At 37.4% G+C, this 18304-nt stretch overlaps 1 protein-coding gene across 1 annotated transcript in view; it reads left to right on the top strand.

The window, feature by feature from the left end:
• The window catches only part of VWA8 (von Willebrand factor A domain containing 8), a gene marked incomplete at its 5' end in the record, with an annotated part of 200100 nt that overhangs the window by 118460 nt on the left and 63336 nt on the right, over positions 1-18304 (top strand). The window contains 4 exons of the mRNA XM_084274913.1: positions 3785-3936; positions 11744-11852; positions 12786-12924; positions 14164-14366. Coding sequence (XP_084131039.1) covers positions 3785-3936; positions 11744-11852; positions 12786-12924; positions 14164-14366 — 603 coding nt within the window. The remainder of the gene's footprint in view (positions 1-3784; positions 3937-11743; positions 11853-12785; positions 12925-14163; positions 14367-18304) is intronic.

Below are 18304 nucleotides of genomic sequence, written 5' to 3'. Positions count from 1 at the left end.
AATTAGGTTTCTGCTGGTTTAATCAAAATCAGTAGCAATGTGACAGAGAGGAACAGATTGAAATGAGTGTCCTTGTGAATGAAAAGACAGGGGAGAATTCAGCTGTTTTCCTTGGCAGTAGATGATGCCCTCGCAAGACAGGAGCACTGGTTAATCAGTTAGTATGCCTGTAGCTCAGGATGACCATACATACAGTTGTTCTTGCCCTGTTGATAGGACAACTGACGAGACAGGGTGAGAGCTGGCAGCTTTCAGTGAAAAGGGATCAAGGATACACAGGGGAGCCAAGGGCACGGAGGAATGAGCAGGTAGGGAGAGATATGTTAGTGTCCTGCAGACAGGAGGGGAATTGTACAGCTGTCTGAAGACACTGGAATATTTGTGAACATGAGTAGTAGTGAGAACACAAGTTGAAAGTCCAGAAGAAAAATCTGGACTCCCTACAGACTGGATACCAGATAATTTCTCACTTTGTTTCAAGAGTAGTGGTAGAAGTAGAGTAGACCTCAATGTGTATAGCATATTTTAACAAAGATTCTGTATTTGTACTAGAAACTCCTGCTTTACTGATAGCTTTTAAGCAGACTGTAGCAATACATGTACTCACAGAAAGTTACATCTGTAAAAATACAGATTTTTCACCAATATGAATTCTGTCACAACACTGTATCAAAGCATAATATAATATATAAAATAAAATTGTTAAGAGCAGAACCTATGTTACTATTTTAAGGAACAGCCAAGAATCTAAGCTGTGAAAATACTCTAAAGAACACACAGTGGTGTTACTTCTAAGGGAAAGAATCAATGAATGAGAACCAGACAGACTGATGAGAGATCAATATTTTCTCCAGTAATCTGGTTTTAAAAATCAATAGAAATCAAATTTTTTTTTAAATGTTCAACTCAAACACTCAACCTTTTTTTTCACTTGTTCTTCAAATGAACTGTCGTTGCCTTTCTTCAGTAAACAGTTGTCTAGGCAGTTATTAAAAAGTGGTTGGATTGGTTCTGATGGACACAGGAAAGTTGTGATTTTTTTAATAACTGAAGTAGAGGGCCTCATGACAAGTAACTTGTGTTCAGAACAGGTTTTATTGACAGCAGCCATCAGTTGTACCCTAGGAAATAATTTTTTATGATGTCCTACTGATACAAGAGGCATGGAACTACTGAGACAATTCATTGAAGAGGAGGGTATCAATGTCAGAAGTTACACAGTGATGCAGAAAACTGTGGACATACTTGGAGACTACTTGTGAAAACCAGATATTTGAAGCGCTTGACCAAGGTTTCTGCAGTATCTAGCACAGGGCAGGTAAAACAGAAGGTCAGGAGCAAACAAGTTAGCTTGGCACCAGTTTGTTGGTTGTGCTTCACAGTGAGAAGGAAGGAAACACAGAAAACGCAATATTCATCATCAAAGATGTTCTAAAATAATTGCTTAAGGAAAAGGTTTTGGTCATTGAGACTGTGCATAAATCTGGATGTGTTTTCTTCTTGTTCTCACGCTTGAAAACAGACTGAGAAAGGGTCCTGCACACTGAGTACTGAGTAGCTTTACACATTTTTAAACTGAACTGTGATGTATATTTTTGTAAGTCTGTGGGCTTCTTTTTTGTTATTGTCTGTCTGCAATATGATGTTTACTTTAACTCCAAGGTGAGATTTACATGATAAAAATAAGTACATTCACTACTGAACATTATCACAACCTTTTTGCATTTACATTAACATATGAAGTGTTTACACAGTCATTAGTTAGAATAGCTCTTGGGAAAAACTTTATTTTCCATAACCTGTTTCATTCAGTAAGGAATGGACATTGTGACCAGGGTGTCACAGGCTGTAGGACAGCTTTATATTGTCTCGTAATAGCTTGTAGTTTGCTAACCTGTAATAAAACAGAGTTTCTAATGAGCTTCTGGTGGACAGGTTTAAAAAGCAGGACATATGCTTTCATACCAACAGTAGTACTGAGATATTCTTTGGCATGTTCACCACAGATTAAGAGCAGGTTTGTACAAGTACTAGCAGTAGTGTTCCATTTTACCACAGTCACTAGCTAATTTCACTATTGCTTGTGTCATGGATATTTTATTTCAGAGGTTAGATATTTACTAAGATGGGAAATCAGTCAACAAGTAAGGCTGGTATTTGATTAAGACTACAGGACAAAACATTTATGAAAGCTTTTTGTTTTCTTCTGTTTAGTTTTTCTTTCAGGACTCAGAACTTTATTTTAAATGCTTTTATACATCTCTAACACTTCTATTAAGTCTGGTTTTGAAGTTATTTGCACCAGTTTTGCTCACTAATGGGGAAAAAACAGATAAGAAACTCCCTAAAATACTTCTTCACATGTTTAACTTCATCACTGTCAGTGTGTCATTAGGAGATATGGGGGATCCATGTCCTGATCTCAAAGATCTAATATTTGAACAAAAGACCTACAAAGAAAAAGTGTGAAGCTTAAAAATATTTTCATTCTTATCTCTTGCCAAAAAGACGTAAAATAAAACAGCTAAGTGGTAGAATTCTAGGATATATAGTAATTTGGTGATTTTAAAAATTTATTTTTTATTTAATCCATTTACGTCTTAACAGAGTAAGATAATATTTTTTTTTCAGATATTTTATTAAAGAGTGTCTCAATGACTTAGATGTGTTAAAATGTTCAACTTAAACAGCTGGTTTTATCAACGGCAAATAAAATCTGAATTTTGCACTGTTTAAATTACTTAAATGCACCTTTAAAAAATGAGCTTATCAGAGCCAGACCATATGGCTGCATACATTAAGGTACATGTTTACTGGAATCTGCCTTAATTTAAATGGTGACAGGTACATGTTTGCTATTGGAGTTTCAGGGCAAATCTAAAATCTCATCTTTATGTACACAGCACATTTCAGGTAGTATTTTTCACAAAAAACAAATTTCACAGAAAACAAATTTTTGTGCATCTTAAGTGAATTTTTCTCTTTACTAAAATCCATCGTAACCTAAGGTCATTTTTAGTAAGTAAGCAGAGTGTCTTCTGCTTTTCTAAATTCAGTGTTAAGAATCAGAACTCTAAAATGAACCGTATATTTGAATAAAAGAATATATATATTTGTGTCAGATCTTCATGTTTAGAGAAAGTAGTTCCATATTTTAAAAAAATACAGTATTATATGTTTCCATGATTACATCATCTCATTTAGTGTGTAATCAAAATAATTCTTTAAAACACAAATGGTGTTGTTGAGTATTTAAATAATTGTCTCCTGCTTGTCTGTTTAATTCAGGTTTAGAGTCAGTAACTTCATTTGGACTGGAAGCAGTGGAAATGCTTTATTCTGGAAACTAAAAAAAAAAAAAAAAAATCTAGAAAACTTACTGTTATCACAGAATCACAGAACGTTAGGAGTTGGAAGGGACCTCAGAGGATCATCTAGTCCAACCCCCCTGCCAGACTAAATCACACAGGAACGCATCCAGGCGCATTTGAATGTCTCCAGAGAAGGAGGAGGCTCCACAACCTCTCTGGGCAGCCTGTTCCAGTGCTCTGTCACCCTCACAGTGAAAAAGTTCCTCCTTATATTCACATGGAACCTCCTATACTGCAGCTTGCACCCGTTGCCCCTTATCCTGTCACTGCAATCACTGAGAAGAGCCTGGCTCCATCCTCCTGACTATCACCCTTTACATTAATAAGGTCATCCCTTGGTCTCTTCCAGCTGTTTGTTACAGAAGTGTTTAACTGAAATTAACAGACATTTTGTTGTCTTTGTTTCTTCCCAGAAATTTCCAACTGAAGGATTGGCAAATGTTGTTCGAAATGTTTTTGACTTTGACTCCTACAACAATGAAATGCGTGAAATTTTAATCAGCACTTTGCACAAATATGGGATACCTATTGGAGCAAAACCCACCAATGTACAGCTGGCCAAGGAGTAAGAGTAACATAAGATATCTATTAAGAAGACAGGTGTCTCATGATCACTTACATAGTGTGGTATCTTGCTGCTAACTGATTTAAAAACAACCTGGAATACTTGAAGTCAGTCCTCCTCTGGTTCAAATTTATATTCCTCCATATAAGATACAAGAAGATAAATTACTTTATGATAGAATACTTGCTTATTTCTAGTATTTAATCTTTAATGTCTATGTATATATTGATAGTCTGTATGGTAAACAGATATATATTAATAAAGGGAAATACTTGTTTCTTTTCCTGTGTTTTTAATTGAATTGCAACACATTTCTGTCCTCATTTATCACCTAAATTGGTAGCAAAAAAATTGTCTTTAGTGGTATTGGGATTTCACCTTTGATGTTTGCAAAAGGCTCTACAAAAACACTTTTGCAGAATAGGGCAATGCACTTAAGCTCTAAGAACCATTGTTGTATGTGTCTGCATATCACTGTTGTTCTTTACTTATGTTAACAGTCGGCGTATTACACCCTATATTTTTTTCAGACGTTAGAACCAAAATAGTTTTGGGTTGGTTTTTTTTTTTAAAGACTAAACAAAGATATGAACCAGGCTCTTCTACAGTTCACAGCTAACAGGCGTAAGGAGATCATACTGAAAAGCAATTAGAAAACTTACTCTGTCATGAACTCTTAATTCATAATTTGTTTATGGAGAAACAAATATTTCCCTTACATGAAGAAAGATATATGGAATATTGCATTTTCCATGGGATATGCTACTTTTGTATTTGCTAAGAAGGGACTGATTCTTATGATGTGATGTCTTGACATTAGATGTCCCTGTGTAGGTTTCTTTTCCTGGACACCACTGTTTTCGTACCAAACATTCTACATATAACTATTAAAAGAAGATTGGCAGTCTAATGGCTGTGGTGTACCTTTTAATTTTGATGACAGAAGAATAACACGCCTAGAGAACCAATACCTGAGCAGCTACAGTGTCTGTCAAATTGACAGTACACACATTTGTCTTAGTTTTTTGAGAAATTTGCACTTTATATAATTTTTTAAAAGATTTAGGTGTGGGTTTACATGGGTGGATGGGAGAGGACTCTTTAGTAATGGAAAAAAAACAGAGGTTTAGGAAACATAGAGGAAGACTGCTGGATTGGAGTCTCTTCAGTCTAGAAGTGAAAAGATAGAAAATCTATCTGATCAATTTTAATTAGTCACCTGATTGTTTTGAATCCATCATTGAGGTTTTATAAGACAGGTTACACCAAGGATGACAGACTTATAGGACCCCACAGGATGCTCATAACAACTTCCCTTGACTGACAGCTATGAGCGCATACTCTTTACACTCAAGGCCTAGAGGAGAAGAAACCACAGGAACAGTTGACACACAGTTGGTAAAAGAAATTTTTTCGTAGGTGTCACCATGAGAGATGGGGACTAGGCTGATCATGTGCTCTGATGAGACAACAAGTTTGGCTCTCAGTATCTCACTTGCTTCCACTACAGCTGGCATTTCAGGTTATTATACTGCTCCATTACAAGACAGCCTTGCTGTTCATCATGAGATTTAAACTTCCAGAGCTTATAAACCATAGGGGGATCACCTTGAATTACAGACACATTTTTCAGGAATAGTTTAGGCATAGCTGATTCTGCTCTGGGGCAAAAGAACATCTAGATAATCTCTCCAAATCTGTTCCATCCCATTTTGCAAGCTCCCGTGACTGACACATGGAGGTAATTGGTTGTGGTGTTTGGGCCACTGCAGAAAAGGTACTTCCCAAAGCTACCACATGTTTAGAACTACAGTACCGATCTCTTCTATACTGGTTTTCTGGAATTTGAGAATAGAATAATGGCACTTATCTAGTCCTTCCCATTTCCTTCAGAAAAGATGCAAATTAATCTGAAACCTTCCTGTCTGATTCACAGCTGAAAACCTTCAGAGATGGAGTTCTATAACCTCACAAAGCCAGTCAGTCTTGTATATGTGCCTATATAAAGTATATAAGTATCTGTGCCATTATAAAGTCAGCTCTAGATCAAACATACTCAAGTTATCTCTGTTTTTAAGGGCTATGGTTGGTTTTGTTTTTATAAGAAGGAATGGCTGCAAGTTGTGGAAGGTTCAGGTTAGAAATTAGGAGAAATTTCTTCTCAGAAAGTGTTTAGGCATTGGAACGGGTCATGCAGGGAGGTGGTAGAGTCACCGTCTCTCAGGGTGTTCAAGGAAAGGTTGGATGGTGTACTTAGAGACATTGTTTAGTAAGTAATATAGGTGGTATAGGGACAGTTGGGCTCAATGATCTTGGAGATCTTTTACGACCTTAATGATTCTATGGTAGTCTCTGACAAGCTGGCAATCTCAAGGTTAACTAAATGTCATTTCTACAGTGTCCTGGTGACAACAGCATACCCCCACAGAGGTTCACTTCTGTGCTCCAGTCTTAATTTGCAAGGTTTCCAAGCTAGCATAATAAATTGCTCAGTGGTTCTATTAAGTAATGTGAAAACTAGGATAATAGTCCAAACCTATTCTGCCTGATGACATTAGTCATACCTGCAGCAAAATCATTGCTAAGAACACAAATTATGTGCAATTAAGAAGTTTTGCAATGCAGAAGCATTTGTAGGAGATTCTAGGACAGGAAAATTATTGTACTGAACTGCTGACTCCTTTCTAAACGTACTCTGGCATGTGCTGGATCAAACAATTTGTGAATCTTTTAATGTTTTAGAGAAGTCCGTAACCTATCATTTAATCTAAAAGAAAACTTGAATAAATCAGAGCTGTTTAAATTACTACTGAAATATAACTGCCATAAATATTGGAACAAAGACATGAAAGACGTGAGTGACAGGCTACAGTATGGGGTCTCAATAGAAGGGGGATTTAACAGATGGTACCAGTGAACCTTATGGATATCATAGCTTAGGCTCCAGACTTAATATTATCTAGTCTTGGAAGAAAAGATTAGGTGGTATCTAATGGCCATTTAGAAAAGAATTCTATCACTAGTTATTTTCTCAAGAGAGAAATTAATTTGTAGATACTAATTAATTTATTTCCAAAATTGAAATAATATATTAGACATCTAAAGTATTGTTTTACTTGGACTTTTCCTTTCCTTCAGAGTTGGGTTTTTCCCCAAATAGGGTGGCCATTCTTCCAAGCACTGATGTGTTCAGTATTGTCAGCTTATTACATCACGGTATTTTATGTATCTTCTTATGTCACCCGTTCAATAGTTTTTAATTTTTATCAGTATTGTGTGTAAAGCAGATGGCTTGTCTGTAGCATTTTGCCAAGACATAGTGGATAAAATGGATTACTCCCTGTACTAACTCATTATCTTTCTCTATGTGCAAATAGAATTTGCTTTACCTTGTTGACATCCGTAACGTCTCGTTTGTCTGAAGTCAGGTTAATCTGCCATTTTGTTACACAGTTCAAACCATTGGCACTTCCTGGGTAAGACCAGATTCAGCTCTAATTCTGGCATTTTTCCTTGATGAAATTTGGCATTCCATATTTTTTCCACTGTTGCTGTCCACTTCCAGGTCCTTGCCATAACTTATGAACTGATTTTTTTTTTTTGTATGCAGTAGAACTATGTAAACCCCAACAGCTTTAGTTTTCTCTTGAGACTAACAACCCCCACCCCTGGGTAATCTGTAGTTAATCTTTCGACCTCTCTCATACCAAATGTGTCTCTTGTCCATCCTGTGCCTTGCAGAGGAAGCAGAGTGGGAGGTCTGCACTTGACTGACAGGGAACAGGAGACTTAACATAAGGCTGTTCCGTATGTCTACTGCTCATATTTCTAATTAAAATGTGTCTAAATAAAATTATAACCAAGAGTTTTCCTGGTTTCAAGCTATTTCTTAAGTCCAAACAAGTCAGGTGGGATGGAAGTCTCCTCAGCCACATAGAGCGCAGGCTGTTACTGCAGTCCCTGAATAGCACGTTCTCTGCCAGCACAAGATCATGTGTTGAGCAGCTTTATTGCCTGCCATAGCTCATGCCTGCAGCTGTATGGGTATGATAGCTGACAGGAGAGAATTTACATTCAGAGGAGCTTTAGTCTTTAATATTTGTAGCAATTTTCCAGTACCTTCTCAGATAACTAAAGGAATGGCCTTAGAAAGCGAGTTGTATTGACTTTTTAAACATGGCTGGTGATTTTGCTGGGGTTTTTAACTAGCCTAAAATGAATTTATTTTCTAAAATCAAAAAGATACAAATTAAAAGAAATTGTGTTCTGTACATGTCGCTTTGAAAAGTTTTCTGGCAGCAGAAGCCACTAAAGAATTGCCTTTTGACAGATTGTCTCCCCTTAGACTACTCTAATCAGGCTAAGAAAATCAGGCTAAATAATAATTTTTGTAGTATTGCCCCACCAACTGTAGGTCCTGTGCAACACTTTTTCTAAACAAAATACCTGCTTATATAACCACTTCATAGACAGTGCTGATCTTGTTGAAAACCAGGATGTAAAATTAAGAGTAAATAAATGTTTAAATCTATTTGTAAATTTTCCCTTAAGCAACAGGTTTTGACAGTTCCATAACCAAATAACTGATCAGGAACAATTCTTCAGAACTTGCTTTTAAGTCTTGACTTTCTTACAATATTACTGTAGTGCACTGTGTAGTTTTTCTGTTCTAGAAACCCTTTCCAGCTTCTGAGGAGAGCAAAAATCATAGATCACTCCATACACTCCAGCTGAGAGTGCAGTGGAGTTTCAGTACCATTCTTACCCAGCCACTGTGCTCCCTTTGCTTTCCACATTTTTGCCTGTGGTGGCATTTCCATAGCATCTTGTCTGCCTTTTCTGTAAGAAGTTTTTGGTTAGTTCATTTGAAATACAGCAGTGTGGCAGGAGCATCTTGTGAAGTTTTTTGCTAGTGCTTTCACTTCAAGTTAATTTCAGAACTTGCTTGTTACTAATAGGTCCCAGGAAAAGAAAATTATTTCCCTCCTTCACTGCGTATCATATATATTCACTAGAGGAACCCTGTTAAGATGTACACACATTTTCTGTGTGAGCATGTTGTTCCAGTCCTTCTGCACCCTCACTGTCTCATGAAAATCATTCAGAGACAGACTGGTTGTAAGACTTTTAATGCCACCAGCTTCTTCAATATGCTTAGTCTTTGTTAGACCAGATTTGTATGAGAGTAGTGAGATGGAGTAAAAAAGAATTGTCAGGCCTCGGAAGGATAACATTCCTATTACTCTTGACAATGAATTCTGTATTAGGAATTCTGTTTTCTGTTTTATTCTTAAATGCTGACCTACCCTTCCCTCTTCTTTGCTGCTACGATGACTTGTTCTGCTGCCCCAGCGAAACTAAATCACTCAGAGTCAGGGAAGAGAGCAAAACCTCAAGAATCTAGGAGAAAGGAGAAATCAGTTTTCCTGAGGGAAGAGAGAAACAGTTAGCAAAGCAAATCTCTAGAAAGCTGAAGCAGAGTTGGAAATGTTTTGTTTCTTCGAGAATGCGATCTGCAATTCTGTTGCTATTTAAAGCAGGGTAGTTGGTTAGAGCTGGTTATTAACATATGTTTTGTTTTAAAATCTAGTAAGCAATCATGATTACTAGACAACCTATTGATTTCTAGGAAGTTGTCCATGGGAGTAATGTGTAAGGAACTAAAACTGAAGTCCAAATTCTGGTGGAAGTTGATGTTCCACTGAGCTAACGGGAAACAATTATTGCTGATTATAGGTATATCAGAGATTGTGCTACTTGGAGCCATCATAGCCAAAAAAAAAAAAAACCCTCCAGTTTCTTTTTGCATACAAGACACTTTTGGCTCAAGACACCACCGCTGTTTTGCCAACAAATCATTCTGAAAACCAAATGGAAACCTCAGGGAAAATTCCAGTTCATGGATAAGCTGACATTTCGTTTAGTGACTTGACTGTTTCCCCATTTTCTGGCGGCATGAATAAGTTTATCTAGGAATTGTGTGTATGTCAATAGTGCATCTCGAATGTTTTTTCCTAACCATGTTGAATGTTGTCATCTACAATATATTATACTTGCTTTGGTTTTTTTTTTTTTTTTTTGAGTCTTGCTTGATTTCTTAATTTGGGAAGAATCTGGCTAGACTAGCTAGATTTAAAGAATGGGAAAATGCAAGGTGAAGTGAGCATGTGTGTAAAATAAATGACTTTTCAAACATTGCTATCGATATTCTTAACTAGGAAACAAACAGGCAGTGAAAACTCCACAGGTTCTTTGTCTAAGTGAGGGAATTAATCAAATGCGCTTTCCTCATGACATGCCCCAGTGGCCTGTTGCTGGCAGATGGATCTTTATCCATGAGCACCAATGATCTGTAGCATCCAAACCATTTTTTGTTTGCAAGAAATGTCTGGTTACCTGACTGCCTTGGCAGATGGTCCAAACACAGGATGGGGATGGAGGCTGAGGGACTGCCTGCTCGTGAGTACTGGCTTCTCCAGGTTGATTGAGATTTGGTGTTGGTCTACCAGTAAGAAATTTTAATACAGTTTTCCTGCTTGAGTTGCAAAGCTAAGGGGATATTAATCTTCATCACCTGAATTTTTCTTTAAGTTCTCAGTGGTGAAAAAAAAGTAAAATCAAAATTCCCCAAGATTCATATAAAGTCTAACTGAGGGGGGTTTAGGGGCATCCCTTCTTATTCTGAACAGAGTATGGGGAAGAAATAAAACAAGTGTCTTAATATTTGGAGGGACCAGGTTGGTTGGTTGGTTGGGGAGCAGGGAAATGATTGTAGTAGTATGAACAAGCATCATCAGACAGGTCAGAAGAGACCACACACATACTTAACAGTCTAAGAGAACTTCCTTAAAATAGACCTTGGAGATATTTATAGAAACTGGGAGAAGGCAAGTCTTCTGTTCGCTTACCAAGTCCTGTAGCTGGCATGTAATGCAGAATGAAGTTTTGATAGGAGGTCTCTTTAGGAGAAAACAATCCCAAATAAAGTAAACTCCAGAAGATCTAAGTTCATTAGCTTGAAAATATCCATGCCAATTAATGAAGTCAAACTGCTTTCAATGGTTCCTACAGAGGAAAGAAATAAAAATTGTCCCTATTCTGCTGTCAAGTTGCTTTGTCATACACCAGCATTTTCTTTTCCTATATATGTGAGCTTTTATGTGGCCCATATATTTCTTCCCTAAATGAAAGGTACAGAGATGAAGAAATGAAACCAAGGCAAGGAGCTGAGGCTTTCAAAGATGTCCTTGTCCTTTCTGTAGACTGTACTGGCCAGAAGGCAGTGGGATACCCTCATGTCTATTTCTTTGCCTTTCTTCATGTGAGCAGTTGCAAAGTATCTGGAAATATTTCACTGAACTTTTACAGCATGGTTAACTTGCTACAGTGTTTATTGTGCTTATTCTGCTGGGGGTTTTTGTGAGGGCTCCACTGACATGACTTCCTTTAAGTAAGTGGTACTGTCGCATGCTGCTTGATCAGAATAAAGCAAAGCAAGAGATGGTTCAGATGCATTTTATTGCATCTCACAAATAATTCAGACCAGAAAAAGTTTTTCTTTGAGGCCACAATATGTAAATTGCTGCTTCTTTTTCGATGGTGTTTAGGTTATGACTGTAAGAGAAAGCTGAAATTTGTGTGACTTTAAAGCTAAAAAAAAATTTAAAATTTTAGCAAGGAAGCATTTTCTACAGGAGAACCTTCAGATATGTCTCATTGGAAAAAGACAGTTGTTTAAATTATTTATTCCATATTAGTTGCTCGTTTATGAATGTAAAAATTTATTTGTTCCTACATTGTTTGACAGATTGCCATTACCAGATCATAAATTTATGGGTTACTGGAAAGTTGACCAGCTGGGAAATACACAACAGAAACTGCTGTGTCCAACAGAAACTCAAAAAATAGATGTAAAGGTTTGTCTTCCTTTTTCTTTTTTCTTTTTTCTTTTTTTTTAAATTCAGAGTTTTTATGTATTGGGATGTTAAGAATCTAAGATGTTACTAATTTCTTCAGGAAAAGGAGTATATACAAAACATGATCCTTGTTACCTCTTCTTTTCACGAGCGATAAAAATGAACGGGTTTTTGTATGCTAGCCCTCAAAATGTGAGATGTGCTTTAAAATCAGTAAATTTGGTCAGTAGTTCTTGAAAAGAGATTTTTATCAGGGTATAGAAAATATGCTATTTGAAAGAACTTTGCATGTGTTTTGGATGCATGGAGGTGACTGGTTTCAGGCCCCAGATCTCAATTTTTGGAGAAGATCAGAGACTGAAAAGAAAACTGTTTGCTGTTTCTGTTTTGCATCCAGCTGAATTATTACGGATCTTTTGCTACTGCCAAATTTGAATCTGAACCTTTGGTACAATTTGACCTGCAGTCAAAACTTCTGAGTCCTTTCCAGCTTTGAGTTCCTGGTTTAACTACAGTTCCAGTGAATAAGGGAAAACACAAACCGTTAATGTGATGTTGGGCAAGACTTGAACTCCATATAATAAATTTGCCATTGAACTTCTTTAAAGCCATAATATTCTGATTGTTTTCCTTGTATGGACTGTGTTTTATCAGTGCATGATATCTGCTTCATGCCACCGAGCAGTGAACGTTTCAAACCAATAAAAGACTCAAGAGGAAAGGCGCAATGGTTTCTACACTGTAAAGAAAATGGTGGTGTGGCATTCAGCAAGCTTGTAGAAAAGCATTTCCTTTTCCCTTTTACTTATTTAGTAATTGGTCTGTTTCATTTGCTAATAGTATTAACAGTCTTGAAGACTCCTAAGACTTATTTTAATAAAGAATGGTGAGAGAAATATTTTAGCCAGCCCTCGTTGTTATAATTTCTTTTAGGGCCCTGTGTACTTAAATATTCAAGGATTTCCACTGGAACGTCATGAAGCCAGGTCCCTCAGTTTTACAGAAGAACTCGCCTTTTGGACACTGCCTTTGGGTGAAATTAACTTAGTTTGCGATGTCACAGTAACAAAAGGTGCGGTAAGGAAAGCTAGTATCTTTTGTATTGATCCCAAATATTATAAGGATGTGAAATATCCTAGAGATGAGAAAGAACTAGGCTGTTGACCTCATAATTGCTCACCGGTAGCCAGTGGCAATAAAGGACCATATGATGGGAGAGTGATAGCACTGAATTTAGACTGTTGTGTATTTCTGCCTGTGTTTGCAGTTGAGTGTAGGAGTAATGCTCTTCAGGACTGTAATATGGGAATGGAGGATATGGAGTGTAGCAATGAAGTGTAGGAAGAAAACTTATCTCCTTGCATTTCATTTTATAAACAGTAGATGAAATACAAAAATAATCAGCCACTGAAACGAGAGCATAATTTCACTGCAACTTTGTGGTCTTTGTAAGGACCAAGCTAAGAGAAGGATATGCAATTAAAATAGGACACAGCCACAAAATTGCAAGTCTCTCTAGTTTTTATGTTCAACACTGTAGTGCTTCAGAAAACAATTCTTTGCCTTTTCCTCTCTCTCTAGGCCAATTCAGTTTTAATTATAACTTGCAGTGCTGGGCTTTTTTTTTTTTTTCCCGTGCTTACATGGGTTAAAATTCTTTCTCACTGGATCAAGCCTGCCTTTTTTCCCTATACTACTGATGTCCCAAAGGGAACTGCATCACTGCAAATGTTCATAGATTTTTTTTTAGGGCTTGCCGTTAAACATGTCTAAATTTATTGTGTATTCCAAACAGATCACTGATGATCAGTACTGAATGCTGCCCTTTCTGCTTGTAGCCATAGTTTCAAATATATTTCATTGTACTTTCATGACAGTGAGACAGAAATGACATGGGTTTGGATTGATTTTTAAAAAATCGATGCTGTCTATGGAAAAGTTCCGTAGGAAGTTTGCATTCATCCTGTTTAGTTGTTACATATATTAATTGGAAGGGAGGATGAGAGAAAGAGAAAGTGGGAGAACCAAGAATATAAGAAACAAAAACCTCTGGACAGATTTTGTGTTGTATGCTAGCAACTGGCAGACACTACACAGATGTGCCTTGGACTTCTTGTTTGCAAAGTTAATAGTATTGTGGTAAGATTCTGCCTGGTAACATTTAGTATCAAGAGACTATTTCTCTCCTTATCTTTCTGTGTCAACCATGGTAATTTTGCTGTACATTCTGCTATATTTATGACACGTGTATTTCCAGAAAAGCTAAGCACAATGTCAGTAACCTTTCATTAATTCTGTTTTCTTATTTCAGAAGATGAAGCTGAAAATATCCTTTATGTTACTGCATGCAATCCTGTATCCTTGTACTTCATGAATGTTTCTAGTAAGAGTGGATACTTCGTGGACCTTTATGACCTCTTCCCAAGAACAGTCGGAAATGTCTGGCAACCTTTTGTGACTGTGGCACCACTGGGAAATCCACTCAAAGGTCAAGTGGTTCTACATGAAGAAGAGGTAACAAAAATTAAAATACAGTTGAATGTTTAGTGATGAGAAAAGTAGTATCATAAGGGTGGGATCACTGAGGAGTCTACCTCTATAAATTGAAATAGCCTGGGCAATGCTACCCCCTTCTGAATGTTCTGTTTTCAATATACTTGAAGCTTGGGAGTTGCCTTCAGCTTTAATTGTAATGTGGAGATTTTCTTCTTGCATTTTTCAAGCTGCACAGTGTCCTTTTGTCGTCTTGAAGATGAGTTTGCTTATCTTACTTCTCTTACTGGTTTAGGGGGACTGACCTTCATGGGAGAAAGGGAGATAGTGACTTGAGTTCAGAAATCTCAGTCAACCATGGTATCATGTTTGTGTTGTGGTTTAACCCCAGCTGGCAACTAAGCACCACCCAGCCACTTGATCACTCCCCACCAGTGGGGTGGGGGAAGGGTGAAAGTGAGTAAATTCCTGGCTTGAGATAAAGGCAGTTTAATAGGTAAAGCAAAATCTGTGGATGCAAGCAAAGCAAAACAAGTAATTCATTCACTTCTTCCTGTGGGCAGGCAGGTGTTTAGCCATCTCCAGGAAAGCAGGGCTCCATCACGTGAAACAGTGATTTGGGAACACAAACACCATCACTCTGAACATCCCCCTCTTACTACTTCTTCCCCAGCTTTATATGCTGAGCATGATGTCATATGGTGTGGGATATCCCTTTGGTCAGTTGGGGTCAGCTGTCCCATCAGTGTCCACGCCCAACTCCTTGTGCACCCCCAGCCTACTCACTGGTGGGGTGGTGTGAGGAGCAGAAAAGGCCTTGGCTCTGTGTGAGCATTGCTCAGCAGTAATGCAAACATCCTGGTAGCATCAGCACTGTTTTCAGCATAAGTCCAAAACACAGCTCCATACCAGCTGCTCCAAAGAAAATTAACTCTATCTCACTCAAAACAAGCACAGTTTCCAAAGTGTTAAGCAAAAAAGTAATCTGGCTTATGCTGTGAACTTAAGTTCTCCAATCTTGTCCCTTTTTTACTTTTCAAACTGTATATGAAAGAGACATTTTGAGTCACAAACTAAAATGTTACTTGTATTTGCTTCGTGACGCTGGTTTTGATTTGTTTTGTTAATCCTGATATTTCCCACTCTGTAACATTTGAAGTACTGAGACTAGAAAGAAGACTATGTAAACCTTGATGTGTAGTGTATCAGCAATGTAAATTTAGAACCACTGATGACTTCAGTGTTGGTTTGACTCAAACCCTTTTTTTAAAGTCAAGCATTGCATATTTACTGTGTACTTTCCACTTTCCATTATTATCAGTGGAGTGATTGGAACATTTCCAATTCAAAACTTCTTTGCCCAGGAGTGGGCAAAGAGTGCTGCTGCTGTTGTTTTTAACATGAATAACAGTTTATTATGTCACCATAGTGGTTTGACATGGGCATCTATTCTGGTCATTATTGCTGGTTGGTTTTTCCTTTTGTTCTGAATTTCTTCTGCCCATTTTTCAATAGGTGAGAGGCTCTAATCTAGAAGAACCTTTCCTACGTGGAGTTGGGGTATTAAGTAGTTTTTGATCATTTCATAACTCGTGTCTCTGCAATACTGTTGTTCCAGGAACATTTGTCAAGTGTTGACACCACTTTCTGGTCTCAAACACTAAAGATAAACTTGATGCCTTGTGAGAAACACAATTCTTCTGCTTTAGTAGAACTGCCTATGCCTTCTTTAGCTTTGCCTTGGACACTTTCCAGTGCCAACTAGAAAAAATGTGATTCTGAAGTTACCTGCTCATGGTGATTGCCTGTGCAGTTGTCTTGAACAGCTATGGAAGTAACATTTGGGCTATTTTGAGAAGCGCATAAACACATTTGTTCAGTTCTAAACAATCCTTGGCCTTTTTTGGTGAAGTCAATGCAGGAAACTGCAAAGCAGATGGCAGTCTATCTCGTGTCTAAGAATGCTTAGAATGTCTCATGCTTTTTAATGTAAAGCCCAGCAAGATTCTCTGCTTTCTAAGCCTCTGAAATTTCTACTGTGAAAATAATTGTCCTGCTAGTTTTGTTTTTAACCAAGTCACAGTAGCATTTGGCGTCAGCAGTGAGGTTTTTATCAAAGGTTCATCTGTGAAGCTTTAGGTAGCTAACTCTGTGACTGTTTTTTCCTGTCTTCATGGGATATACTTTTCAGTGACAACATAAATTAAACTCCAAAATAAAGTTTGTGCTGTGGAGAGACTGTGGTAGCTCAGTGCCCCTTTCCAGATGACTTCAGTTGAGCTGTAACCTCATGATTTTCTCTGGCAAAGCTTAAATATTGCTAGTTTCAGACTTGTCTTTCTTAGCACGTGCTACAGATGAACAAATGCTGCCTGAAAATAAACCTGTTTTACACTGCTGGAAAATAATACAGAATTACAATATTCTGAATGCTTTGCATTATCTTAGAACTTTTTTTACATAACGTTGACATTAACATAGACCTTACCATTGAGTATGAAAATATGTTTCATTGAACTACAAACTTGGTTGCACAAACTAATTGTATATTTAGGACACCATTCAAAAGTAGTCTGAGACTTCTTGAGGAACTCAGGTAAGCTTCTTGCACAATAAAAATTATGAGAATGGATTCTCTTATGTTTTCCATGTTTGTATCCATGGACTACATTAATAATTTATTTAGGATTAGTTTTTCAATGAGGCACCAAAGCACAGGTCAGGTTAATGCTGCTGTTATAGTCCTCAGGGCCACTGCAATCCTTTCTTCCTTAGGGGATCGTGTGTTAGCTTCCCCACATTTCTAGTTCCCTCTGAATCAAACAATTCAGTTTTTCCACACAGATCTTGGGGTTTATTCCCAACTCTTTCTACAGTGGAGCCATGGAAGAATCATGGGCTTTCTTTGTGCATGTGTGAAATACAGTGGGTATTGCTGTATATGAAATTAAATCAGTTATTATTGATGTTAGCAAGTAAGCATATAGTCTACACTAAGCATCCAAATACCTTCTGTGTCTGTTGGGAGGATAAAAGTACAAGAGCAGCTTGTCCAAGCGAAGGTGAATTGCCCTCTGGAGGTGCTTCTCACTTACCACTGGCCACAGAAGAAGCCTTGACATATAGTCAGGAAGCCTGCCTTCAAGTGTACTGTGGTCACTGGCAATCATAAGGTCAGAATTTGCAACATTCACATGTTGAGACAAGTAGATTATTGCCACATCTGTATTTTGGGCAGGGTTCCAAGGCTTAGCTAATTGTGCTAAGGGTGCCTCAAAGAGATCTTCAAGAAAAACAAGTTAACGTAAGCCATGTATGTGAGGCTTTAGAGGTTTGTCTACATGTGCTTGCATAAGGACCAAGAACTATGAACAATATTTCTAGAAATAGGAAGTTGCATTTATTAAGTAAAAATCTCCACTTGACAGATGGTATTTCATAAATAATATAATCCATTAGACAATACCAAAACCTAAACATTTTTCCCAACTTTTTGTCTTAATGAGCTTCTTTGGAGATGGATGTTTCAAAAGAATGATTTGAATAACCTTATTGGGAAGGATGAGCTGACAGTATTGTGGCTCTCAAACAAGCCTGTGTGATTTATTTCCCAGATGACGTCCATCTGGATTCAATAGAGCCCTCCAGTGAAATAAAATGAAAAATCACCATTCCTTTCTGTCCTTTTATATAAAATTTTACTAAAACTAAACTCCTTAGGGATTTAACTTAATAGTTCAAGTCAGAAATCTATCTGCTTTTAAGCCACCTTTATATCTTCTTGGAAAAGAGAGTAGATGCTTCTGTTCCTCACAGTGGCCATTGGTCTTGTTGAACACAGCCTGTTTTGATTCTTATCTTTTTGTTCAGACTAAGCTGATAAACTTTTAAAAGACTCCTCAGAAATCTCAATTTATATCCTAGTAAGACGGGAATTCATCTTTTCAAAGCAGTGATGC

Source organism: Gallinula chloropus, assembly GCF_964237585.1.
Source record: "Gallinula chloropus genome assembly, chromosome: 1".
In the NCBI taxonomy this organism is placed as follows: domain Eukaryota; kingdom Metazoa; phylum Chordata; class Aves; order Gruiformes; family Rallidae; genus Gallinula; species Gallinula chloropus.
This window is presented reverse-complemented; position numbering and strand designations above follow the sequence as displayed.